Genomic DNA, 26428 nt, shown 5'->3' on the forward strand with positions numbered 1-26428 from the left:
CGGAGTCTCTGATTGATTTTCAGTGGGACATAAATGTTTAAATCGTATTGAATATAACTGAGAGGTCGTTTTGATCGGGGAAAGACATCTTTCCTGGGTCGAAAGCTACGGTAGATGTTTGTCCATTAATATTACTCAATCCAAAACGACCGCAGATAGATGGAGAAATTATTGGCAGTCTGCGATACGTCAATTTATATTTGAAATCATTTCATTACAGTCCAGGAGGACAAACCTGAAGAAAACTCTGTACATAATCAGTATCATAGACCGATAGCTTGCTTATATTACAGGAGAGAGATATTTGAAAGAAACTGAAAACTTCCATGGTTAGTATCTGTACAGTATAAGCTCCGTATGTCAAGTATTTCAAGATGATGTTGTAGTTAACATAACTCCCCAGACGATATGCACAACAACATTACTGACAAACTAATTACAATTACTGAAAACCTTCTTACGCCTACGGCTATAATTAAAGCTGCCCGGTATACCTTGATGTCTTTTAAAAACAAAGCACGCCTCATTTGGATGACGTAAATACTAAATATGTTGACCCTTGAGCCCCTCATACGTTTACTGAGTCGTCCCCAATACACGATGAAGCCCGCCCGTATGGGCCCAGCTCACCGGTAACATTTAGTAAAGCTGACGCGGGGAGAGGACCACACGGGTTGTACTATTGCTCTGACAGGCACCAGCTCTAGACAAGATAGAGGAGATCCACTGTCTTAAAGACAACATGGTGAAGAGAGGCTTCTTCAGTCTTCTTCTTCTGCTTCACGCTGCAGTGCTGTGTACAACAGGACTGTCTCATGATCACGAAGACGAGAAGGAATGGTTCACCAAGAATTTCTGTGACGACGGCGAGGTAACATGTTGTTTTATGACACCACATATCAGCTACAGCGATATTGAGCTTTGCGTTAGTTCGGGTAAAAATCCAGATGATATTTCACCAGGATGCCACGTGAACAATACGGTACATTCTTTATCAGCCTCACTGTTGCTGCTGTCAAGATATGTAGGCATCAGTTTAGATTTGTCTGACTACATCGCACGTTTCCCTAAGCCAAGCAAATTGCAGTATCCTCTGGTGCTGATAAATCCCACCATGAGCGTTCGTATTTTAGGGGGCCTGACGGGGCATTGCAAATATTAGTTCCCCAAATTCATGGCCTTTCCATCCACTATGTATGATTGCGATCTGGCCCATTGGTGATGGAAGGAAAATAAGGTTCAATCGATCAACACTGGCAAGGCTTTACCAATCACTATAGCCTTCCAGTGTTGCAGTGTACATTGTAATGTGACAATAAGGCCCGATTCCTTGGTCAATACTATACGGTAACATCTGCCGATTGCGTGTACTCTCATTTCAACTTTCATCCACGTACACAATGTAGACCCATTGTTGATGTACACCTATATAGTATGTATACTATCATTAATTTGTGTAACTTCATTTGATTTACAGTCCTCCAGACGTGTAGATATGCAGCAGTCTCTTTATCTTAGCGAGTTGAAAACCAGTTCTGTTCTATTCATCATATGCAGTTTGTGTGATGTGCAAATATACGTATGAATATACAAACAAACGTTACCTGTGTATCGGGAAAGTTATATCCTGTTGCTGTTATCACTAAACATTCCACTAAGACTGCCTATACAGTAGAGAATTACCTTCTATCGTAAGGTATAGACTCCTTCGCAGACTTCTAGGAACGTCGGCGTCGGCATATTGGGGGGGGGGGGGGGGGGAGCGCCCAAAGGAGTCTGTTATATCATGGATTTTAGACCTCCCTGGTTATATATATTCTTGCGGGCGCGGAAACTATCTCCCACAGCATTTAGAGAACATGGTCCATGTAGACGAGAAATTCTCTTTGGTACAAGAGAAGAACTCTGATAATTAGATCCTTTTTTTTCTTTTTCGGTATTTAGGGAAAGTCATGGCTTATGACGTTATTTCCGTGTGTGAGGCAGCCCGTCTCCTTGACCGATCATCTGGCTCTGTTAAGAAACTTAGTTACCGTCACCGATGTGTTACTACTCGGTACCAACCACTAATGCTGTCTCTCTGCTAGAGCATTTCTCAGATTGGAACTCCGGGTAATTAGCCTGTCTGGAGGATTGTTTGAATCAAGGATACGACTTCATCAACAAATTAGTGGAAAAGTCAAAATGTCAAATGTCTCTTGGCTGTCCAACAAAAAATAAACACATTGTAACCATTAGCCACGCGGCCTGGCACCTAAGTTGCAATGTGTCAAAACATAGCTTCAAAATGTCAATCATAAACACCACTTACTTATAGCCACTCAATCGTCGCCATGGCAATACGTTTAATTGCCTTTCTTGTTAGTCTTACATCTTGTGTTCTCTTCTCGATGTTACCTTCCTTTACAGCTTGTGTTCGAATTTTCCCCCTTGAGATGCCCCCTTTTCATAGTCTTACAGCTTGTGTTGTCTAGTTGAGTTCCTTTAGTTTTCCTAAGAATACAGGCATAAAACATAGGGAAACATTTCCATTAGATGCTATCGCCACAATACACAGACGTCATTAACTATTCAGACAAGCATTCAACCTTCCATGATTTCCCATGAGATTATCGGAAAGCTTACACGAACTCTTCACCTATTATCTGGCGCAGTACGTTATTTCACGGTAGGTCAATATTAATGAGTTCTCGGCCTCATACAGAAATAAGGTGCATAACTGAAATTTTGGGGCATAATTATAAAGTCTTTTGTGCTATAACGCAGCTTCACCTAAACCCGGGATTTTTAAAAGCGAGGTATTTGGGGATATAAACTAGCTGCAACATTAGTAATACCGGCAGAGATTCAATATGTATAGCATCAGTGACAAAGATAATCTATGATATTGACATATAATAGAAAAGATGATGGTTTATAGGTTTGCTAGATTGGTTTCAATTAACTCTTATCGAAAAACTCGGTGAAGTAGCCTAACAGATTGCACTCCAAAATTTGAGTTGTGCACCTTATTTCTGGGTGAGACCGCGAGGATCACCCCTTATTGGTCACCCCTCGTATGTACTCATTGACCAGTGCTTGAATTCTGATTTATATGTTCTGTACAAAGTACTTCACCTCCATTCGATTTAAGAGTGATAGAAACGTGAGGAGGTAGGGTTAAGAGATCGTGACCAGTATCCGGTCTATCTACGTGTGTATTCCGGGTCATGATCAGTGAATGACGTACACTGACAGTGTGAGTGGTATCTTCAATCGATGCTTATTCAAATCTAGCAAACAACTCACGTACTGTTGGACCACTGAAAATGCCAGCAATTCAATTAGAAGGTATTTAATGAATTGCGAGAATCTGGTAACGTCTGGGAATCTCGCCCTAACATTTATCAACTTTCGTTGTCTTGGCCTTGGACAAGAAACATGCTAAAGTGAAACAAGTGGTTTATTGCAACGTGGAAAGAAGTTGTAGAAATATCGCTGTTCTACTAAAAAATGACTTTTCCCGAGGAGAACAGGGTTAGGGTGCTTGAGACTTTTGCAAAGTTTGCTGTGGATAGCGCAAGTATCTAAATTATTTTAGGCTTGAAATCAGGGTATGGTAAGCGATCCCCCTGATTTGCCATATGGATCAAATTCCGTGGATTCGTTGGCCGGGGTTCGATCCCAGGGTCGGACATATTGTAGTGGAGCGTATTCGTTATTTCGGACGGGGCCGTAAAACTAGCGGCCCCGTGTATGAGAAAAATCCAGGCATTGGCCTCAAGCGTCAAACCGCTACACGTAAAAGTAGACAACATACTTATCGAGAAGAGTAGGGTTGAAGCCGCACTGGGCTTCCACTACCACCATGCGATGTTACTGACAGTTGCTCATGAATAATTAATGAGCTAGCCTTATTTGGCACAAACAGCCGTTATTTTGCTCTGAACCCAAAGTAGGGATGTAAGACGTAACCTGATTGGTTGATAGCTTCCCAGCGACCTTTACGGTTTTGCACAAAATGACCTTTTGCAAAGCCTCTGATTGGCTGAAAGCTGTTTTGATGGTGACGTCTCCAGAAGCCAGAATACGGGCTTGGAATAGCAGGGCCGATGCGGGAGGTAACGTACCATACGAGTCGGGCCTGCTGAGGAGGGTGCTCAGTTGAGGACGACAGAAGACATCAATTAACTGTTGTTTACCCGCTTTCAGCACATGTTGGAGGTGGACTGGGACGGTTCAGATGTTGAGCACACCTGTCCGGAGCGGACTTGGCCGGACCTCTCCAAAAAGGTAACTTTTAGTTATGAGACCAATTATTAAATCTGCCAAATACTTATCGGAATATCTAAGGTCATGTTGATTTGATGATATGGATGGCATCCCCGCGCGCATCAATTTTCGCCCATTTCCACAAAAAACGTTTTCTACCATCCTGTAAATCTACAAAATGAGCAAATATGTGCCGTAAGTTGCAAAAAAAGATATTTTGCCAAACGGATACTGATGTCATAGAATGCCAAAGTCAAAGACGAAGATGTGAAAGAAAAAAATGAAGAATCCATCATTTGGTATACCATTCTTTGTGTGTTTAATAATCAGTTTAACCTTCCTGGCCACGTAGATTTTATAATGAAGACAACCTTTTTTCTCAAAACTTTTTTTATTCGCACGCTCGCATCAGTTTTAGAGTTCCCAATGGATATCATCCATATAATCAACTCAACATGGACGTTTAACTGTCACATAAATGATTCATTGTTCACAATAAGTTCAAGAGCTAACATTTGATATTCCCCTGATCTATTCCTATCTGTTACATCATACTTTGGCCTAGGCTATTGACAGGATTTCCTGTCTATATACTTTTTGGCACTATTGACAGGATGTCCATGATCCTGTCCGCCCACACCTAACTCCTTATATAGCCCTAACCCTGACCGTGTAACTAAGATAGTGCAAAAAAAGGTTACACAGGGCCCCACTGTAAAGTAGTGTCAATCACTGAGTTGGGTTACCCTACAAATAAATTACTTGACATTGCTTTATAGCAAGGCTAATTAACTACTAGTATTGAAAGACTGTTTGACTACTGAATGGATGTTAAGAAAAGGACATGGCCCTACCGAGACATGAACATTCAGCAGGCGTTCACGCTATTAAATTTACATGTGTATTTGCTGATGGATTGTCCCAAGGATATATGATGGCACTGATTGTCCTTGATATGAGTTGAAACTCAATAAGAAAAGAGAGAAGAAGCATGTAAATCATAGTTAAAGCATAGCATATTTTTCTTAGTATTCTTATGATACTGTAATGCATTTAGCCCTCTGCTGGGCATGAATATGCAATAAACTTCATTGTCTTCATTGTCTTAATTGTCTTCATTAAGTGAGACACTCAGCAACATCCTGTCAATAGCCATGGCATCATACCTTCATTAGAATTCTTTAAGGAAATCGACCGTTATTGAGTTTCAACCCATATCAAGAACAATCAGTGCCATCATATATCCTTGGGACAATCCATCAGCAAATACACATGTAAAAGCGCCCTCTCGCGATACTGTCAGTAACGTTGCTAACGTTATAAGTCACTCCCAAATTTTTATGTCAGTATTTTGTTACCTCCGTAAAATAAGAGGTATTGATTTCGGTGTGTTTGTATCTTTGTTTTTTCGTGTTTGTGTCCGTAGATAGTTTACGGAAGTATGAGATCCTCGAACTCATGTTTAACGTTGTTTCCTCTATGAAAAATTGAGGTATTGTTTTTGGTGTCTGTTTGTGTGTGCGAGCGTGTGTATGTCTGTGTATGTATTTGTGTCTGTCTGTCTGTGTTTCCGGATATTTGTGGTCAGAATAACTCAAGAACTTCTGGATGGATTGTGATGATATTTGGTGTGTGAGTAGGTCTTGACAAAGGTCATGGTTGATTTTGGCCCCCTGGTGTATAACCGTGGTACTGCAGCAAAACTTCCAGGTTTTGTACATTTGTCTTGGACATGCCATGGTCTTGATTTTTGTTTGGTGGCAGATTTTTTGATGTAAGACAGAAGTGGTGTAAGTTTGCGCCCCCTAGCGGCTTGTTCTAACCGTTTGCTGCTGTACTTCCTCAACAGGAAATTGACGTCTTACCGATTGAGGAATGCCATGAAGTGAAGGATAAGGTACGAACTATAGCTATCTACATAACGCGCACGTAAATATATTTTCGTCATAGCGGGAAGGGTACGCACATGGAAACATATGCAGCTTCGCTATCATCACACGTAACGTTAGTTGACCTTTATTCGATGCATTTTTCGGTAATGGCGGCGTCACAATTCATGCGAGCGCCGACCGACTTTGTAGATCACCAGAAGCTCGCCGAATTTCAAAATCGCCCGAGCGTCGACCGTATTTCCCGATGAAAATCTCGGGCGACGTCCGTTGAACACTAAAAGCTAAAAATCCCCTATGAGATGGTACCATCTCTTGGACATGGACGATGTCAGTATCGACTAACCTGGTAAAAGTCAAATATTTGGATCAACTTATATTTCTAAAAATCGCCCGAAGCCCGTGTAATCGACAGGACGTCGGCCGTACTTCGGCCGAAAATGCACATTTGAAGCTCGCCAACACGTCGGCCGAGCTGAATTTCTTATTTGTGACGAGGGCTTAAGAGTCAAGTGACACCAATCTGGCTAAAGTATAAACCATCATTTCGTTTTATTACATGTCAACATCAACCTTTGAAAAGTATACTATACATGTTATATTATCTCTCTAGTTCTCTCTAGTTCTGTAAGAGTCGCGGTGACACAAATCTGGCTAAAGTATAAACCGTTAATGCAATATTAGAGACCTAAAAAGGGAAAGAAGAAAAATGCTGAGATCTTTAATATAGTGACATTTACTAACACTGTCTAGCATATTTGTGCAATAACTTCATACTTTGAGCATTATAAAACCATGCAAAAACATACGATGATCCCCTTAGTTTCGCGAGCCTAAAAAAAAAACGGCGACGATTTCCAGTGAGTTCTCACATTACAACGAAGTTATCATGGACGTCGCTATACATTGTGATAGTGTTGTTTGAACTAATCTTGCATAGAAATGACTAAACAAATTGACTTTCAAAATCCGATTTTCGGGCCCTAATATTGCTTGGTTACCTTTCTTAATCTTGTGAATCAGGCATGGCATTCCTGCTTAACGGATCCCATTGACTACCCGGACAGAATACCCACAAGGTAGGATATTTGGGATATCCCGTTTTCTATTCTTAATTTGTTACAGCTAATTCTGAGTTTTGTGATTGCCCCACGTACGTCAAGTCACTTACTGTTTGTTTGAAAGGTAATTTTCTTGCTTAAAACGTTTGTACATATAATGCGTACCGTTCTGTGCCGATAGCGGAAAGCACCGTCCTGTTGCGCCTGCGTACGGGGACTACCTCTACATCCCGCCTCAGAGATGGGTGCACGCTCTGGAGGTCAGCCATATTTATCAACACAACTACATGTACTTATTCAATCATAAACTATACAGATCTTGTCTCATTCAATGGGAAGGGTGTGTAGACGGTCCCTTTTTGTTATCTCAGGGCCCATTCACAAGCGCCGTTCGATCGCAAACTGAGGACATTCTTTAGCCTCTACCAGGCTCCGCGGATCGCTCGTCCAACCGTTGGTCGCCTAGCCTGACGAATCGCGCTCCTACGGCCAGCCGGTTCTATAACCGCCAAACCCTTGGGTTGGGGTCAGTAACCTCCGGCCGAGAGCTTGTGTAAATACAGGCTAGTTGGTCGCCTATTGAGCTTCCCTGCATAGCAGACTACCCTTGGCATACTATTCACTCTATCTGGCCGATTTCTACTATTTTCCCAGCGATCCGGGCGCGGAGCCTGGTAGAGGCTAGGCATTTTTGAGATAGCCATGTTAATATGTCCTGCAAAATTCAGATGTCTTTTTACGGAAAAGGCTCTCTTAGACCCGGTTTACACACGCGTTTCCAAGCACACTTGGAGAACACCCCGAGTGTGCTGGGAAATGCGACTGTAAACCCAGCAGCCTTAGATCGTTGACGGTGGTTGGCTCCGTCAAAGCCTACCTGAAAATTCACTTCGGCATCAACACGTGTCGCACGACGACCTACGATGAATGTGACCGCGCCGTTCAGATTGACGTGGCGTTAGGGCCCTGTCATACTTGTGCGTATATCCAAGTGCGCATAAGTTCCGCAGTAACATTTTTTTTTGCTTTAAGTAAATTTTGCGTGGAGGAAGTTGTTTTCCACTTTGACCCACCGCTGTTCAGTCTAGTTATCGAACCAAGGAAATGACTTCTTGGACTGCAAACTTAACCTAAACCAAAAACATTTTAATGCGCAACTCATGCGGACTTGAATATGAGCACAAGTGTGACAGGGGCTTTAAACAATGAAACTACCGTTCTTTTCAGACGCTGTTGAGTAAAAATTATCCATTACAAATCACCGAGACGTACTGCTTATCAACGATCATTACATTCCGTAATTTCTTTTGAATTACCCCAGCACGGTGCGGCGGTGTTCCTGTACCACCCTTGTGCCAGCTCTGTGCAGATCCAGAAGTTGAAACGACTGGCCCGCGGCTGTCTGAGGCGTCACATTATCACCCCTTATAGGAAGCTGGAACCAACCAGGGTGGGTGTTTCGTGTTACTTTCGTGCGTTCGTTAGTTTATTCAGACCCTCGTAGTGCCAAGTATCACATAGGGCAGCATGTTTCCTTGCTGTTTCTGTAGCAGGGTATAACTTCACAAGGAGGGGTTGTTAGCCCTTCCCCTTTAATATGTCCGAGCCACCTCCTTACATGTATTTACGTCCCTTCCGAAAGACAGGTGCAGCCCAAACCGAGATGTCCCCAACCCAGGATTGAACCGGGGACATGTTGGCCATCAAACGTTCACCCAAGATTGAACCGGGGTCTCCCAGTTAGCAACTAATTGGAACCAGGACCTGATCAACTGTGAGGCTGCTACCAGTTGAGCCGCTGACAGGGGCGATTCATTGTTAAAACATCATGGAACCTGTGGCATCAGCTCGGCCTTGCAATCAACACAGCCGGTCGGCCTTAGTCTCTACCAGGCTCCGCGTGATCGCTGGGAAAATTGTAGAAATCGGCCAAATAAAGTAAATAGCCAGGGGTAGTCCGCTATACAGTGAAGCTCAATAGGCGATCTACGTATAGCTTCACCGTATAGCGAACTACCCCTGGCTATTCATTCTATTTGGCCGATTTCTACTATTTTCCCAGTGATCGTGCGGAGCCTGGTAGAGGCTAGGTCGGCCTTAGAAAAACATCAGACGATAGTGACCATGAATCTGACATACTCAGGCAGCTGTAACCTTCATCGGAATGTTAAACGTCGGCAATTTTACCCTGACCTATAATTAACTTTTCGAGACGGCCGTGTCAAAATGGCAGCTATGGAATGTGTTTACACAACGGTCACGATCATGTAGAGATGACGTCCTATTTATAGTTCTGATATTCCGACATACCGGACTGTGTCATAGTCTATCTTTGGACAGTCACTGCGACAGTTCTAGTTCTAAATTTGGAGTGTGGTGCCAGAGATACGGTTCGACATACTGTCGTCCGAGTCAGTTTTGTGGCAGAGACTGCCTTTCTCGTATAGGGCTGTTTAGCCATGGCATAGTCGATGCTGTTGGGCTGTTGTGAATTATTATTTTACCATGGTCAATACTAACCGACGGAGGCCATATACTACTGTCGTCCGAGTTCAAAGTTATACGTTGTCACCTACCTTTATAGATACCCTTGAATGTCATGATGGCAATATGTTACGTTGAACGTTGTGCCGACACCGTCACATCATCCTCATGGCCATGCATATGGTTTTCACAAAATAATTGTCATTAGTACAAACATGGTTATTTGACAAGGACAGTTGAAAGCTGTGCACATGTGTATATCAATAAAACTTCGAGCTGTTCAGCTTCGCATTGTACAGTAACTTATTCTAAAAAAAACGCGCTTGACTGTGAGTGCATTTTCCACTGTAGTTAGAGTTTGTTTCCCATTTTTGTACCGTTCGGGATTTCTTTGCTTTAGGTTTGCTGGTTTGAGGTTGATCGTTTCTCTGCTGTTTTTCTGCTAAAACCAGCATGGCTTAAATTTTTGATGATGATGTCTTTCAGCCTCTTGCCATCGTCACATGGGGCTGTAAGTTGGAGATGCCATTCGTGGATTGGCGGACGGCCGTGGAGTTCGTCCGGGAGCACGCTCTCCAGGCACCGGAGCGCTTCATGTGGATGGACGGGCGCTTCAAGGAGGGGCTCCGGGAAGCGTCTGAGGTGGTCCCCGGGTCCGACAAAAACGACGACCAGCTCTGTGCGGACTTGGCCCTTGAGCAAATAGACGATGTTTTGGACATGTCTTGATGCGTAACAGTCCCCAGTAGTTGTCAGAGAGACTGTTCTTTTAAGTGCTGATATTGTGCATGACTGCATATCCTGAAGCTTACTCCAACAGAAAAGAACATCTCCGGACGTTTGATGGTCAACATGTCTCCTTGTGTTGTCATTGTTTTCTCCCTGACATATTTCCTTTACAAATGTTAGCCTTGTTCTCACGTGATACATGTCCGCCGTCAGTTTCGACAGCTACCAATGCCACTGTACACATTCGCATAACATCTCCTTGTCTGTAAACATTTGATCAACCAATCAAGGGCAGCAGAACTGCTAACTCATAATCAGGTTAAGTTCAAACGTTTTCAGGTACCATGTTCCTTAAATATGTTTAAAATCAGTTATTTGTTGAGGGGGCTGGGTTGTTATGTGTACGGGACATGTATGGCGTTTTCAACCCAACATAGTTCATATAAGAAAGTTATATGTCACCCAACATTGTAACGAGTTCAAACCAACATGGACGCTATAGCTACACCAGGCTCACCTCAACATTCACACGTCCAACCAACCTTCTCCAACCAACTCAACGGCAACGGACGTCGCACGGACATAAGGGATCGAATTGACCGGCTTAAAACCACACAAGAAGATTTTATTGCTCTCATTTTTTTTTACATCTGTAACATTAGAATACTCCACAAGGAGGATGGAAACACCAAGTCAGATCGAATATATGAAAAACAGAACGACTTAAACTTGTAACTGTCCCATATGGCTTCTGCGTGTATGCCTAGGAAGTACAAAATGAGGTATATCTCTTACATTACGGCAAGCCCACGATTCTCTCTTTATTATATCACCATGCTTCGTTTCCAATGATAATTAATATTATTATTCCACGTTTTTTTTATTAATCAAATGCAGTCCGGGCTACACTAAAGCAAAGGGTTACTGTAGCTAAGTTTGCCACACATGAGAGAGATAAATAGCGATTTTTCCATTGCAATTTCACCTATACAATTTGACTACGTCTACTAACTTTATTGCACAGAACTAGGCATGAAGTGTAAGGAGGGTCTAGTTTTTCAGACTTATTGCTCACCTGGGTTCTATAACTTTCTTCCTTTCACACCAGTACTTAAAATCCTCTTCCCGTCTTTACACGTTTCACTGTAAAATCGTACGTTGCCTCCTTTCATTCCATGTTGCCTAAGTTCTTTAACTATCTAGACTTCATTCTCAAAACAAGTACCTGCAGGTAAAAAACACTGTACAAAACCTGTTGCATAACTTCTGCTTTTCTTACAAGTTTGCCATGTTTATATCTCTCTTACCGCCGAATTCAAAGGCAGCAAAGTTATTGCATTTTTTTTCCACGTTGTCGTCTGCTCCAAATGTTGGCCCTGTTAAGATTCGCCACAATCCAACTTTGCGGTCTTAGCTAAAGAAAATATATCTTCGAAAAACTGTCAATTTTTGCTACAAATTCTGTCGATCTTTTAGTTGAAAAGGTGTTCATGATTCATCAATCAGCTGCCTATGTATACAGGCGGAGCAGCAAGTTATTTGGGTTGTAATATTTAATTCGTGACGAACACGGTAGAATCCAGCGCAGCAAGCGGTCTACCGTTTAGTGCACCTTATCCGCCCTGGCAACTGTGGGAAGGAAAGAAACATGGTTGTTACAGTGACGTCACCACTCCACAATAACAGCCTGGCTGGTTCCTTTGACGCTCGCTCCGACGCAAGGATAGAGGGGTGAAATGGAGGGGCCCAAGAGCACTACCAGACGTGCATGCTCAAACAAAAGAAGATAAAAGAAGAAATTAAAATCAAATCAAAGGAAAATCCGTGCAGGGAAGCGACAGGATTGGTCCCACAAAGTCACACCAAACGTCGGGATAGGTCCATGACTCCCAGGCTTTTTCTTGGTAAGGAATGACTGAACATCAAGACAACTGAAGGATAAGAAGCACATGCAAAATGACCAGAGGTAAAAATAGAAAAATAAAGCTGATCGCATGCGGAACTCAGCCAGGTTATTGTGGAACAAAATAAATAACAATTGAAAAGAGTAAACAAATACAAAATTATGAAATCAACATTGACTGATGAGAAATTGTAAAGTTCGAGTTTGGAGATGGTACTGTTGAATATGGCTCTTATTTCAGTATGGTAGTTGGAACTGTAGGTTTAACTACAGTGGTAGCTATGCAGAACGTAAGGCCGACTTTCATGGAAAGAACAGCAGCATCACAAGCCACAGAACCCAATGTGTTTTGGCTTTTTTTTTAAACTCTACTTTTACCTGTCCTTAGTAGTTGCACATCTTTAACTACTTCAAGGTGAAGACATTCTATGATGACGGCAAGTTTCAAAATCAAAGAATACATGCTCGCACCAAGCATTTGGATTTTTTGGTAAGGTAAGACACTACTGGAAGAAAATGATTGGTGGAGTTTGTAGTTTCACATCTGTCCATCCATACATGTAGCCAGCAAGATGGATACCAAGGGAAGTCAGGGGGAGGGCCACAACTTTGTGTAGAGTGTACACAAAAATGGAAATACTCGAAAGGTAGAGAGTCACATCTAACAAAACATGGATGCACGGCAGCAAGGAAGATGTTGTAGGTAGCCTGGTAGCCATCCCTATTTAGATCCGTGGGCCCTATATCCAGGACTTTCTGCAATGGGTTCTGTATATAGGGCACACAGACCTGAGTACGGATGGATACCAGGCTATATGGTAAGAACTTGACTAATAAGGACTACATGTACACAGTCAGGTTTACTAAAAAGTTGTTCTTGGGTATTGTTTTCCAGTAATGGCAGGGTGGTTCACCGTTATATTGCAATCAGGTTCTCAATTTTGATATGTCACAATTTACACTTGCGAATTTATAAAAATGTAGTATTGTTTCCTGGAGATGAAATAGTGAAATGTATGTGTCAAAATCGATGTGACTATTTTCTTCATGTGATGGGTTTTCACCGTGTGCGACCAAAGTTTACTACTCAAGACGGTTTAGGATTTATCGAATATTGTGGTTTGTTTTAATTCCGTTTTACTTGTGATGTGGACTAGGCAGCACTTCTGGTGGTTTAATTCAAGTCACAGCATTCACCTTTGGCATTGGAATGATACAGCGTGCATGGCAGGGGGAAAAGCGGTGAAAATGCTGCCACTGTTTGCCACGCATCTACGAGGGGTGCCAGGCAGGAGTTTACGGTGAAGCAGGGTCATCAGCACACCACACGGCATTTCTCTGTTCAACGGACATGCGTCTACTACTGTCCTCACTCCAGGTCATCAACCAACCCACTGGGTGCAGGGTTAGGGAGAAATACAAGCAGCGGATGTGCAGAAGGCACTGACATGGCTGTGTAGAAACCAGGAGGAAGAAATCAGTGCCCACAAGAGCTTCATGCGAGACCAGGGCTGTCTCTAGGACCCATCCGAGATGGAAATTTGCTTGTTGGGACCAAAAACATTGGACCAGTCTGTCCAAAAAATTCTGAACTTCATGACATGAAATTGAAGAAAATGTATTTCTAAAGGCTTAAAATGCCAGATTTAACAAAGACAATTAACAACTTGGGTTTCCAAACACTGATGTCATTTAGCTTTTGGCTCTTCAGTTCTTCTTCCTGGTTAATACACTGGCTTGTACGAAGCACTTGGTAAAGTGACTTGCGATATCGTAAAAGTTAAGGCTGTGTCAAGAGTTAGGGGTATGCAGGTTAATGAGAAAGGCAAGGTTAGATCAAGGGAAAGTGCAAATGTGGTGCATGTTGTGTAACCCCCATTATGTCCTTTGTATGTTGTAACATCTTACATATGGCACAACAATGGCAGGATTGATGTTTTAATTCATCAGATGTGCAACATAAAAGTTTCTTCTGTAGCCTTTTGGGAAGCCTTCAGAAGACTGTTGCAAGACAAACTGCATTTTGAAGTTGTGTTGTATTTTTTTTTTCAGTTCAGGAATTTGAACCCAACAGTTGCACTGTTTGTTAGTGTGTATATGAAAGGCAAGGTCAGGGCAAAACTGTAAATTGTGCTTTAAATTTTTTTTTTCTCTTTCTGTTCAGGAACTTGATTGAACCAACAGTTACACTGTTTGTGTGTGTATGACAAGCAAATGTCGGGGCAAGACTGAAAATTGCATTTTGAAGTTGCGTTAAAACAATTGTTTAGGAATTTGAACCCAACAGTTGCACTGTTTGTTAGTTTGTATATGAAAGGCAAGGTCGAGGCAAAACTGTAAATTGTGTTTTGAAGTTATCCTTTTTTCTCTTCAGGTTTGTGTTTGTGAGTGTGTGTGTGTGACAAGGCAAGGTGAGGGCAAGGTTAGACGAGTCAGACACACGGTACCCACACATCATGCTCCACACTACTACAGGCAGCATCACAATGTCCCAAAACCACATCTCAAATGGGAGAGAAAACACTGCAACTACTAGAAGGTTGGGATGAATTGTTGGGTTACAACATGCACTTTATTTCCATAAAAATGCACCATAATATGCATATGTACAACCAGGGAGCGGTGTAGTAAATACAATGTCAATGGCAGACCCATGCCTACCTTTGAAATCATCCTCGGTAGCTAGTAGTGGGTGGTTACAAAGTTCGTTAGTCCAGCACGTTTGCATGCATGGCATCGTTCATCAAACACCAGTCGCGGCTACCTTATGGCCCATCACCACTACATCTACTCTTACTCTTAATTACTTAACTAATTAACTAATAAAATTGAGAAAACACAGAACAATTAGAACGCTACAACAGCGGCATTAAGCCTAGGAATTTCCACCAGTAGAAAAACTGAACGTTTCTAATCCCCAACTAATCCCAGCACAAAAGTTACACATTTAACAATTTAAATCTCCTTTGTCTCCACAGATCCAATAGTTTACATACAGGTTTTCAAGTAATACAGCAGATAAAGCATCTTCCCCTGATTCGTTTTGGAAAACTTGTTAAACACACAAAATAATTTTGGAATGGGCAGTTGGAACCATCTGCAACCATCGGAAAATTGCACATATGGACGGTCAACAATAACTTAACACCACCCTTATACCTTTACACACTGAGGTCCTGTTTAAAAATATGTGCACTGAGATTTTGGAATGTTCCCCCAAGTTTGCTTTTCATATGGAATGTTCTTTTATGAAGACAGGTGTTCTAGAAGCCGAGTCAATGACAAAGTGTGAGGTGGCATGTAGATGATAGCTATAAAAGACCCAATGACAGCAAAGTACCAAAGAAACTCGGACTTAGGCTCTATATATTTCTTAGCATCTGGGTCTTTACCATCGATGAAGTTGCGAGCGATGTATTTCATGACTTCGTCCAGTAGAATGACCGGAGAGGAGATCTTGATCACAGCGAACCATTCCTCCCAGTTCAGCGGAGCGACCTGGAACACAGTCTGTGGGCAGAACACACAGGGGAACAAGAGTTATTCACAGGTTTCCACATCAGGGATATACAGTCAAACCTGTCTATAGCGACCACTCAACTCATTCAAACAAAGTGGTCACTGTGGTCACTAGCCACGCGTTTGGTTTCATGCCCCGATTATAAAGAAGTATATGTTATGCAATTGTTTCTGCCTACGTGCATAATTTTTGTTTCTATCAAAAACGTAACACACATCATGTTTTCCCCCAGCGTAAGTAAATTTGCAATCTATAATGATAAAGAATTTGTAGGGCACAATAGATAAGTGGCCACTATAGACAGGATTCTTCATGCTGAATATAGGTGAATATAGAAAATAATCTAAAGGACCACAAAAAATTGGCCACAATGGCCAAGTGGTCTTCAATAGGCAGAGGTGGTCACTAGTACAAGTACTACACTCCAGTTACAACTTTCATGGAGAAGTACTTACAACAAACTTGCTGTTGTTGTTGATATTCTGGCTTGAAAATTGTTACGTTGTTGGGTATATAGACAACAAACAACAAAGGTAGTACCACAAAGCATTACACACATTGATATAGGATTAGGGGAACACCATGCACCAAAAGAGCAACATCCAACTATTAGTGGTCACACTTACCAGTATTTCCATGCAATCAACTAATCTAAGTCAGCAAAAGAATTAGTTGTGTGTGTTACATGCATACTTGTTTTACCACCAAAGGTTATTAGAAACACAAAAATAATACAACATAACGGAGAAAATGATCAAGTAAGGTATCAGACATTAACCATGCAATTAGTAGGTAATTTACAAAGACAATTTGAAAAAAAATGTTGTTCTGTACAGGCTAATAAAGGTTAATCATCATTTGGCACTAAGTGTCATTTGTTTGACAAAGTTTATGGATGCATCTATTTAGCATTCACATGCAAAAGAGCTAGAAACGTAACAATCCCTTCCAAAGCTATCACTACAGTTGCTGAAAACAGTTCAAACTTAAAACAATAGTATTCTACTTCCTAGCTGGAGTTTCAGTCAAGGTCTAGTCACAATTAGCTTACTTATATGTACAGAGACATAACCTGACTCGCAGAACTAAGCATTTTCCACCTTTAACTATACACACTCAGTCAGGGTTCTGATTGTAAGTGGGGTCTGAATTTTTGCACTGGCAGATTGCCATCAGATTTCAGCAAGCAATTATAACACTATATCAGAAAACTGTCCAAAAGGGTTTGTAAAATAAGGTAAACATAGTCCTATGGCCTTTTTGAGGCCGTAGCAGCAGTGGGTTGTTAACCACTATGTCTAGGGCATGATATTGAAAGGCAGGGCCTTCTTTCTACCTACTCTTACCTCCCCAACCGAAGTCAGGTACCCATTTTTACACCTGGGTGGAGTGAGGAAAGTCATGTCAAGTGCCTTTCCCAAGGGCACAACATCGGTGGCATGTCAGGGGATTCGAACCCAGGACCTCTGGGTTCTGGACCAAACACCCTAACCGTTATGCCAACATGATGTTGTAAGGGCCTGTACCCTGACACGGTGTCCACACGAGAGGCATCTGAGGGCACATGAAGTGTACTTACGGACATGACATCCACGTAGAGGACCACGAAGTGGAGGAACATGGACAGGCAGATGGCGCCCAGCAGCCAGAAGTTCAACCATGGCGGCATCAGGATGAGGGACTGGTTCTCGCTCAGACTGTTCAGGGCGTTGCACATCTCCACCGTCACCAGCACGGACAGGGCCATGGACATGGGGTGGGGGTCCTCGAAGATCTCGCAGTCGAAGCCCTCGCCAAACTCCTCCTCGAACTCCTCGGCACTCGGGTGGCAGTGAAGATGGTGGGTCTGTAGGGAGTAATGGTTGAAAGTTGAATCAATATCATTGTTACGTTCTTATTTCAGTATCTTTTAAGTATATTCTTGACATAAGTATTTTTCACATTAAAATGTTGTGGCCAGTTGCATTCAATGTTTAAAGATTAATTAAAAAGGGGCACTACTAGATTCATTTACTTAATTACTTTATTGTTAATGTTTAGGAAGACTGCTAGTTGTCGTGGTTTTTAGTTGAAATTTTACGTAGTTAATTGTTTTCCATGTACCAAATGTTTTGTGTCTAAAAATAACAACGGTCGTTAATGGCAGTAAGTCCGATGGCCGCAGGGCAACAAAAAGAAAACTTAGAACTACACACGTTTTTTCCCCTTCTTGTTCAATATTTCATTTACTAGTATTATTTTCATTTATCTATCTATTTAACTTAGGCACTAACTTACCAGCTGGAAGTAGGTCAGTTGCGGGCCGCCTTCATAGAACATGAACCACCAGGCGGCAGCACCGACAGTGGAGGCACCGACGTACAGGCCGACAGCGATGTACCTTTGTAGGAACACAACACAAGATATTAGCTTTTACCTTGAACAAAAATGAGCCAAAACAAGAAGTTACAGGTCTTAAACACGCTGTCTACCAGAGATTTGAAAGAGATTGATAGTAATTAACGTAAATTGTGAAATATTCGATGTGCTTTTACATTCAATTTTTGTGGTAACCTCTCCAACACGAAATCATCTCACTCACTGCAAACATGTACATGACGTTGGTCCTCTATATGTGAATGCCCCCCTTCCCAAGTTCCCACAAACTTAAAATCGAGTTTATAAGATCTGAGCCAATCAACGCCAAGGTAACAAGTCTGTGTAAAACAATAAAACGAAAACATGCGAGCTCGATACACACACTTTAGTCCAGTAAGGTTGCACAGCCCCACTCCTCAGAACTCTCTCCTGTTGTAACTTTAACCAGCCCAGGGGCTCCCTTCCCCCCTGGGCCCTACCATTCTACTAGTGTCGGGAGGTAACACCTAACATAACACAGTACTCCAGTTCAACCTCAATACCTGAAGAACAGCCATCCGCTGATGAGGCTCTCCTTGGGGTTGCGAGGAGGCTTGTCCATGATGTCCAGGTCGGGGGGGTTGAAGCCCAGGGCGGTGGCGGGCAGACCGTCAGTCACCAGGTTCACCCACAGCAGCTGTACAGGGATCAGGGCCTCGGGCATGCCAGTCGCAGCGGTCATGAAGATGCTGGAGGAGAAAGCAGGTTAGAAAGTCAACAAAGTGAAAATGATGTCCAACAATTTTAGCTCAATGAACTTAAAAAAACCCTCAATGAGTTATTCTTCCACTGACCATGACAGAGAAAACAGATGTGCAGTATTTACAGTGAACTCTTTTCGACAAGCACACTGAACCATGAACCACGGCTTGACATCCCGTTCTACGGACTGCCAACCTTTCCACTAGAGTGCATGTTGGGTGAGGAACAATAGCCAAGAAGCAGCAAAAATAGGTAAAAATGACAAATGTCCCCTGTTTGAGGAGAGCCACACCACGAGCATGTTAAAGAGCTCACCACATTTATCGATAAGAAAAGGAGAATCCCAGTGTGAGTGGATTAAACCTTACAGTCTGGTCTTGTCTTGTGCATCTTGTACCTACTGTACAAAACTGGTGTTAGTTTACTGGTTATACGAAGCAAACAACATGATCACAACAACAAAACGGTAGACAGTATACTCACCAGACCACCTCTCCGATGTTGGAGGAGATGAGGTACCGGATGAACTGTTTCATGTTGTTGTAGATGGCACGGCCCTCCTCAACGGCGGACACGATGGACGAGAAGTTGTCGTCAGCGAGCACCATTTCAGACGCAGACTTGGCCACAGCAGTGCCAGATCCCATGGCAATACCTGGTCAGTTTAAAGAAATAATTAAAATCCTTCCCAAACCTAAGAGTGTAACGGTACGGTGCCCATCTCAGTTTCTACAGCCCTTGGGCCACACAGGTAGTGGTGTGTGTGTGTTCAGCTTCCATTGCCTTTCTTATAAGTACCAATTGCTAATGAGGGAAAGTATTTTGAAGTCTTGGGTATGACCTGGTCGTGGTTTGAACCCCCGACCTTCAAAGTGCAAGGCCACTACTCTAACCCCAAAGCCATTGGACTGGTCCATTACCTGGCCACAGGGACAGAGAAAAAGACTACAGCTACAGACTACCCTAAGTGTTGTAGAAACATTCAGATTATCAGAAAAGGATTGTGGAAAGTACCGATATCAGCCTTCTTCAGAGCGGGAGCGTCATTGACTCCGTCACCGGTCATGGCAGCGATGGCGCCGGCAGCCTGCAGGAAGTCCACAATCTTGGACTTGTGGGTGGGCTCCACACGGGCAAAGAGGCGGGAGCGGACAGTGGCGGCAGCCTGGTCCACTGGCGGCAGGTCGTCAAACTCGCGTCCGGTGTACGCCCTTCCGGTCCAGTCCTCGCCCTCCTCGAAGATGCCGATCCTGCGGCAGATGGCCAGGGCCGTCAGCTGAGGGAAACACAACAAGTCCGCATTAAACCAACAGGTTAAACTTTTAGGTAAAGGTACATGAAGTCCCAAAGCCTTTTTGAGGCCATAGGCGAAGTGGGGACCAGTCTACTGCTAGAAAAAAAAAGGAATGGTATCACGACACAAGGCAGAAAGTTATTAGCATATTAACTGGCCAAGTCTTTTTGAAAAAATGCTGTGTTGATTTCTCCACAAAACGTTGTCAAACAAAATGATCTAGGACGTTGTAGCGAGGCTGAAGAGACTATACAACACCTAACTATTGAAACAGACAGGGTTTTGACAGTCTCTACCTTGTTGTCGCCAGTGATCATGATAACACGGATGCCTGCACCGTAGCACTCCTGGATGGAGGCAACCACTTCCTTGCGGGGGGGATCCAACATGCCCACCATACCCACGAAGGTCATGTTGCTCTCGTACTGTACGAACTTGCGGGAGTCGTCCAGGTCCATTTCCTCGCGTTTGGCTGGGTTGTCGATGGTGGCCAGACCCAAACAACGCAGGGTGTCTAAGCCTGTAAAGAGCACACAGCATGTCAGTCTAAAAAACGCTAAGTTACAGAAAAACTACCAAATCACCAAGTGCTGTAAATAGTTATGCCAGTTTTATTTTCACGGTTTTCGCAGTGACTCTCCACTGCAAAATCATGACACTGCGAATATGCGTTTGTTTGCTACAGCATTGTTCAGATTGCAAAATGTGAAATCTAATCCCCACAAAAATAATTGAGTGCACAGTAGGATGCAGCCCCATCCAAGATGTCCTGAACTTGAACCGAGGTCTTCAAGTTACCGACTAATCTGAAACAGGAGCCCAACTTTGAGGCTGCTACCAGTTGAGCCACAGGGATATCACCCATGTGACATTTTACAATAAAAAAATAAACAAAAACAGACTGTCACACAGCCCTGCTCACCTGTGCCGTACTCAGTGGCGATGTCCAGGATCTGCTTCTTGATGCCAGGGGTCAGCGGGACCTTGGTGGTTCCCACACGCACGTGGGTGCAGCGGTCCAGAATACCCTCGGGTGCACCCTGTGTTGTTCGGAGATAAATACAAGATCAGCTCAAACCCTATCTGTCAACATTTAGGAAAGTACCAGCAGTCACAATCATTGCAATTTGATATGTCCTTCTCCAAAGCTGTGAGAATAGGGTTATTAATTTAATTCTAAAACCTAAGGAAAGGCGGTAAAGAACTTTATAATTTTCAAAACCAAATGGTAGAGTGAAAAATAATTCAATACAGTGGGAATGATGATTAAAAAGGAAGAAATTGTTTCCAATTGTATTGTACTTTTTTTCCTTTCTCAGATTTCAAAAAGGAACAATCCAACATGTGATTCATTGTGTAGTTAAGAACAATTCATCACATGAAGAAATATACAAATGAAAATCGTGCATAACCAAGCAACACACTATCTCACAACAACGACATTCTAATTTGCATTTCGTGTTTCTATCTAAACTGCTATTTCATTCAGGTCAAGACAATGCTGGAACTTACTGACACTGGGACTAAGCAAAAACACAGACGGCAGTTACCCACAGACCTTGCAGAACATACGGTCTTTCCCGACCGAACGTGTCGTTCTGTTGGGGGTGCAGTACGCGCTCATCGACTTACGGTCGCGGGAGAACTCCAGCGTGAATTCTTTCCTCATCATCTGCTGGAACACACGGTTGCAGGCGTTTGCCCTCTCCGCCTTTGTGAGCCCTGAGCCAAAAGAAGGCAGTGAGTACTAACCTTGCAGAACATCTTGTTGCCGACGGAGGTCTTGGTGGCCTTGGTTGGGATGCAGTAGCAGCTCATGGACTTGCGGTCGCGGGAGAACTCCAGGGTGAACTCCTTCTTCATCAGTTGCTGGATGACCTTGTTGCAGGCGTTGGACTTCTCGGCCTTGCTCAATCCTAACGGACACAACCATGTTACAGACATGAGGGACAGACCGGAAAGGACCGTAGAGTTAGTGAAACAAGTGCTTTTGAAAAAAAAGCTGGATATTGGGCCCAGGGAAAAGAGGTCTTTGCATGAGGGTTGTATTTGTAAGTCCAGAGGCAGCAAAACCCAGTATTGTGCTAATTGGGGTTTCCGTCCTAAAGACCACAGACTGACCACAAATTCAATTCATTAAAAACAAGATTAGTTAAAATCCTTTCGCCCATCTACATTTCTATATCCCTTGGGCCACACAGGGCCACTACACAGTAGGGGGCTAGTCCACTGGCAGTGGAGCACGTTCAACTCCCATACTCCTTCTCATAAGTAGAGAAAGTAGTACACTTTTCAAGTCTTTGGTATGACCCTGCCAGGGTTTGAACCCCAATCTTCCAAATGCAAGGCGAACACTCTACAACCTCAGCCATTGCACCAGTCTAAAAAGGACCATAGAGTTTGGCTCATGTGAAGGGGACCATTAGAAAATGGTTGGGGCAGGAAAAAGGAAATAGACAGTACTTATACTGAGCCGAGACATAATGTCCTACCCTAAAGTTTGCAATGAAAGCAACCCTAGGTAAAACTTCATAGAATCAACCATGGAGACAGAGTTGTTCTATAACTCGAGTAGCACACATAAAAAATCACACTTAATGCCGTACCTGACAAGTCAGTGTTGAAGACGTTCATCTTCTCCACCAAGGATGTCAGTGCAGTCTCTGTGGCCTCTCCCACCTTCTCGTATACGTTCTTAGACTGCAGAAAAAGAAACAAATTGATCCTATCAGTACAAGGAAGACAAAGTGGGTGCAACTTTTTCCCTAGAAAGTGTGTGCATACAAGTCATGATTTCATTCTATTATGCGAGTTTTGTTTTAGTTATGATCATACTGTTTTACATGAAGTTTTACTCGTCCGTTCTCCCTATGATACTTTTCAGTCTCTATGTAATCCTTGCTGTTTATGTACCTCCAAATTATCAAACATGCTACCCCATGATCCATTCTATTTGCTCATTTATAGGGATTCAGAAATTTGTTCCCCGTTACACTACATCTGAGGTATATTCTATACCTAAAATAATGCTTGATGTTAATCATGCTTGGGTCAAATATTCAAATGATGGGGGGTCAGACAATTTTGGGGGGAAGTGATAAGAGGAGCAAAATGAACTGAAATAGGATGGATGCCAGGCTAACCTACATGTAACTAAGTGAGGCAATTGTTCTTCAGGGTTACAAAAGTGTTTTGCATTTTTTTTAAATGTCAAAATACCTCGTTGAAGTCCAGAGCAGAGTCGTTGCAGAGCGCCATGATGGTCGCCATCTCCACGAGAGCGTCGTAGTCTCCGGCCTTGATCTTGCTGCCGCCATCCAGGGAGATATCGCCGATGGGCTCGTAGGTGGACCCGGTGATGCGGAACTGGTGGAATGTGGCGCGGTCTCCCTCAGCCTAGGAACCAAAGAACTCCAGGATTACCATAACGTTCAGTTCTTTGTAATTTGTTCTACTTGTTGTTTCTACATGCAAATGGCAGTGTTTTCTTCTTATGTATCCTCCATAATCCAGGGACACCTAACAACAGGTCACAGATATGAATATGATCTACAGGTAAAATAGATTAAAAGAAGGATATTCATGAAACGTCTGACCGTTTCCAAAATCACTCAAGTTGCTTGAATTACTATTACCTTGAGTACTGTAAATGCAGAAATGTTTGCAGTGGTTTCATGTTCAGGGTTTTTGCGGTGAACTCTACAGTGCAAACTTAAAACCACCACAGAGCTTTTTGCCCACCTATGATTGTTGCTACTATTTTTTCAAAATTGAACTGAAAACCACCACGAACACTTCAATTTCTCCCTACCGCGAAATAAAAAACACAAAAACTTAAATGCATTTGCAGCATCTTATTACCTGGATGTCAAACCTTCACTGACAAATGAAGACTTGTCTTCCTCACCTTGTCGAAGACGAACATCCTGCTGACGCACATCTGGTTGGTGGTTAGAGTTCCGGTCTTGTCGGAGCAGATGACGGACGTGCAGCCCAGAGTCTCCACAGACGGCAGGCTCCTCACGATGGCGTTCTTCTTGGCCATTCGCCTGGTGCCTGCAGTTATTCACAAACACCCTTTAGTCTCTCGCAGAGACATGAACAAATAGCTTTTGCGATACCAAGTTTTCCGAAACAAATGCTGAATTTTCTACATGTATGATAATTCCCCAACCACATCCAGAAAAAAAGATGAAAAGAGATTTTAGCAAATTTTCAAAGCACAAATTCTATCTACCGTGAAAAGTTTTAAAAAGCATCAAGTTCTAGTTCCAGGTAAATGTGGAAGAACATTTTTCTACTCAATTGTAACAAGACCCAAAGTCCACTTTTAAAGGTTACAGGTTACATGAATAGGGCCGGAACAGCATGCCTTCTCCTTAAGTCAGAAACATCCTACTTGAGACAAGCTTGACTAACTGAGACTGAGGACTGACCCTAGGAGAAGCAGGGGTTACGTACACTGCTCAGGACAGTTCCCTACATGAAGCACACAAGCTACTTAACTACGCAACACCCATACAAAAGAAAGACCCACGCACCCAAAGCCAAACAAGTGGTGATGACAGCGGGAAGACCCTCGGGGATAGCGGCCACGGCCAGAGCCACGGCGATCTTGAAGTAGTAGATTGCGCCCCTCATCCAGGATCCGCCGTGCACGGGGTCGTTGAAGTGTCCGATGTTGATGGCCCAGACAGCAATACAGACCAGTGTGATCACCTGTGGGCAGGTAGCAAGGAGATGTTCAGGAAAACTACAGTGAAAATCTATAACTCTGGTATCGCTGAGAACTCATTAGTGTAACATTACCATGTGCAGAAGTGAGAGGTTCACAAGCTACGGTAAATATCAAAACTTTTGTGGTGGTTTTATTTTCGCAGTGATCTCTCTGACACGAATTTATGACAGGGCGAGGGCGAGTTTTCAGTGTGTTACTACTGCACTACAGAGTAACGAATGCAAATTGAGTATATAGTAGAGTGGATTCATTCCTCAAGATAATGTTTTGAATGCGAATTGAGAATACAGAAAAAAAATCCCTTTTACTGCAAAATAAAACCACCACAAAAGTAAATGTATCTAAATGTATTTACAGTATTCAAGACATACACATTGATGTGTATTCTGGTTTTGCTTGATTTCTATGAGCATTGAGTCTAACATGCAAAGTGCTTTTGTCACTTGCTAACACTGTATAGGAGACAGTGTAGAGATATCCAACACATTTATCTGTATCTAAAGATATAAAGGCACAAAGAGAAAAACATCGTAGCAAACAGCAAATTATTGAGCTTGAAAGATGTCATATGTTGTTGGAAACCTTTGAATAGACAGTACAATTCAAGAATCAAGAAAAGAACAGATAGAAAGAAATCTGTCTCTACAATGATCACTGAGCATTATAAATCTACAGATATTCTCTTGAAGCAACACAAACAGTGCTGCAAAGAAGAACTGGTGATAGAACAAGAAATGGTGAAAGATGATCTAAAGAGTAAACCTGGCAGACAAGAAAATGTTCAGTTAAAGGAAATGAAGACTGGTCTAAGTTGGAGGAAGAAGAAGAAGAGGAGGAGTCAGTCAGAGTTGCCCCGTGGGGGGGAGGGGTCACCTGGGAAAGTTGGTGTCCAAACTCGTCCAGCTTTTGCTGCAGCGGAGTCTTCTCGTTTTCAGTTTCCACCATCTCAGTACGGATTTTTCCTGCAGAATACAGTGTGGTTGGCCAACAGGTTAAGCTTTTAACTTGGTATGATCCACCAAAAGTAAGACTTTGTGTTTGGGAGTGCACAGAGCCAAAAGGAGGTGATTCAGGACCTGGCCAGGACCTTTGCTGCAGCACCTGTAAGATCAAACAGAGGGCTCTTGTGATCAGTTTGGACAGAGAGGCAGTAGAAAGGGACTGTACCTTGCTCAGCTGCTCACCAAACTCGTCCAACTTCTGCTGAAGAGGGGTCTTCTCAGTCTCCGTAGCTACCATCTCATCACGGATTTTACCTTAGGTTCGGATGGCCCACAAGGAATCATGGGAACAACAGGGAACAGGGAGAAGTGGAGAAAAGGGTCGAAAGTTGGGAGGACAATTTTACAAGACTGAATTTCAAGATTCATTCATCATCGTGCAGAAAGGCTTTTAACACAACATACACTGCTGTCACTACTGTCACAGTATTTCAAGTCATTCAAAAAACAGATATAGAA

The 26428-nt window shown here is 42.9% G+C and overlaps 2 protein-coding genes across 4 annotated transcripts in view; one reads left to right on the top strand and one right to left on the bottom strand.

Annotated features, from left to right (window-relative positions):
* Nucleotides 1–571: 571 nt before the first annotated feature.
* On the top strand, nt 572–10536 carry LOC136440504 (uncharacterized). The gene is made up of 7 exons (XM_066436558.1): nt 572–871; nt 4192–4272; nt 6101–6148; nt 7164–7219; nt 7383–7461; nt 8523–8651; nt 10172–10536. Exons 1-7 carry the CDS (start codon nt 743–745, stop codon nt 10412–10414), a joined length of 765 nt encoding a protein of 254 aa, XP_066292655.1. The 5' UTR covers nt 572–742; the 3' UTR covers nt 10415–10536.
* Nucleotides 10537–11018: 482 nt separating this feature from the next.
* Nucleotides 11019–26428, bottom strand: part of LOC136440482 (sarcoplasmic/endoplasmic reticulum calcium ATPase 1-like) — a 49348-nt gene continuing 33938 nt past the window's right edge. The window contains exons 9-23 of one of the 3 annotated variants that reach the window (XM_066436547.1): nt 26136–26224; nt 24772–24949; nt 24138–24286; nt 23450–23626; nt 22837–22930; nt 21983–22146; nt 21153–21270; nt 20527–20750; nt 19951–20212; nt 19420–19591; nt 18738–18923; nt 18115–18217; nt 17417–17683; nt 15710–15827; nt 11019–12043 (exon numbers count right to left, since the gene is read on the bottom strand). In XM_066436547.1, coding sequence (XP_066292644.1) covers nt 12018–12043; nt 15710–15827; nt 17417–17683; nt 18115–18217; nt 18738–18923; nt 19420–19591; nt 19951–20212; nt 20527–20750; nt 21153–21270; nt 21983–22146; nt 22837–22930; nt 23450–23626; nt 24138–24286; nt 24772–24949; nt 26136–26224 — 2327 coding nt within the window. In that variant the 3' untranslated portion in view covers nt 11019–12017. Of the gene's footprint in view, nt 12044–14857; nt 15828–17416; nt 17684–18114; nt 18218–18737; nt 18924–19419; nt 19592–19950; nt 20213–20526; nt 20751–21152; nt 21271–21982; nt 22147–22836; nt 22931–23449; nt 23627–24137; nt 24287–24771; nt 24950–25841; nt 25931–26135; nt 26225–26428 lie in introns of those variants that run through there. The other 2 variants (XM_066436540.1, XM_066436533.1) reach the window with 2 other exon arrangements.

This window comes from Branchiostoma lanceolatum, chromosome 1 (assembly GCF_035083965.1).
Source record: "Branchiostoma lanceolatum isolate klBraLanc5 chromosome 1, klBraLanc5.hap2, whole genome shotgun sequence".
Classification (NCBI taxonomy): domain Eukaryota; kingdom Metazoa; phylum Chordata; class Leptocardii; order Amphioxiformes; family Branchiostomatidae; genus Branchiostoma; species Branchiostoma lanceolatum.

Excerpts from the sequence above, each read along its gene's own strand:
- LOC136440504 (XM_066436558.1), top strand. The coding sequence starts at position 743 with ATGGTGAAGAGAGGCTTCTTCAGTCTTCTTCTTCTGCTTCACGCTGCA. Across the intron at positions 7,462-8,522 it reads GATGGGTGCACGCTCTGGAG|CACGGTGCGGCGGTGTTCCT; the intron begins GTCAGCCATATT and ends GAATTACCCCAG. Across the intron at positions 8,652-10,171 it reads GGAAGCTGGAACCAACCAGG|CCTCTTGCCATCGTCACATG; the intron begins GTGGGTGTTTCG and ends GATGTCTTTCAG.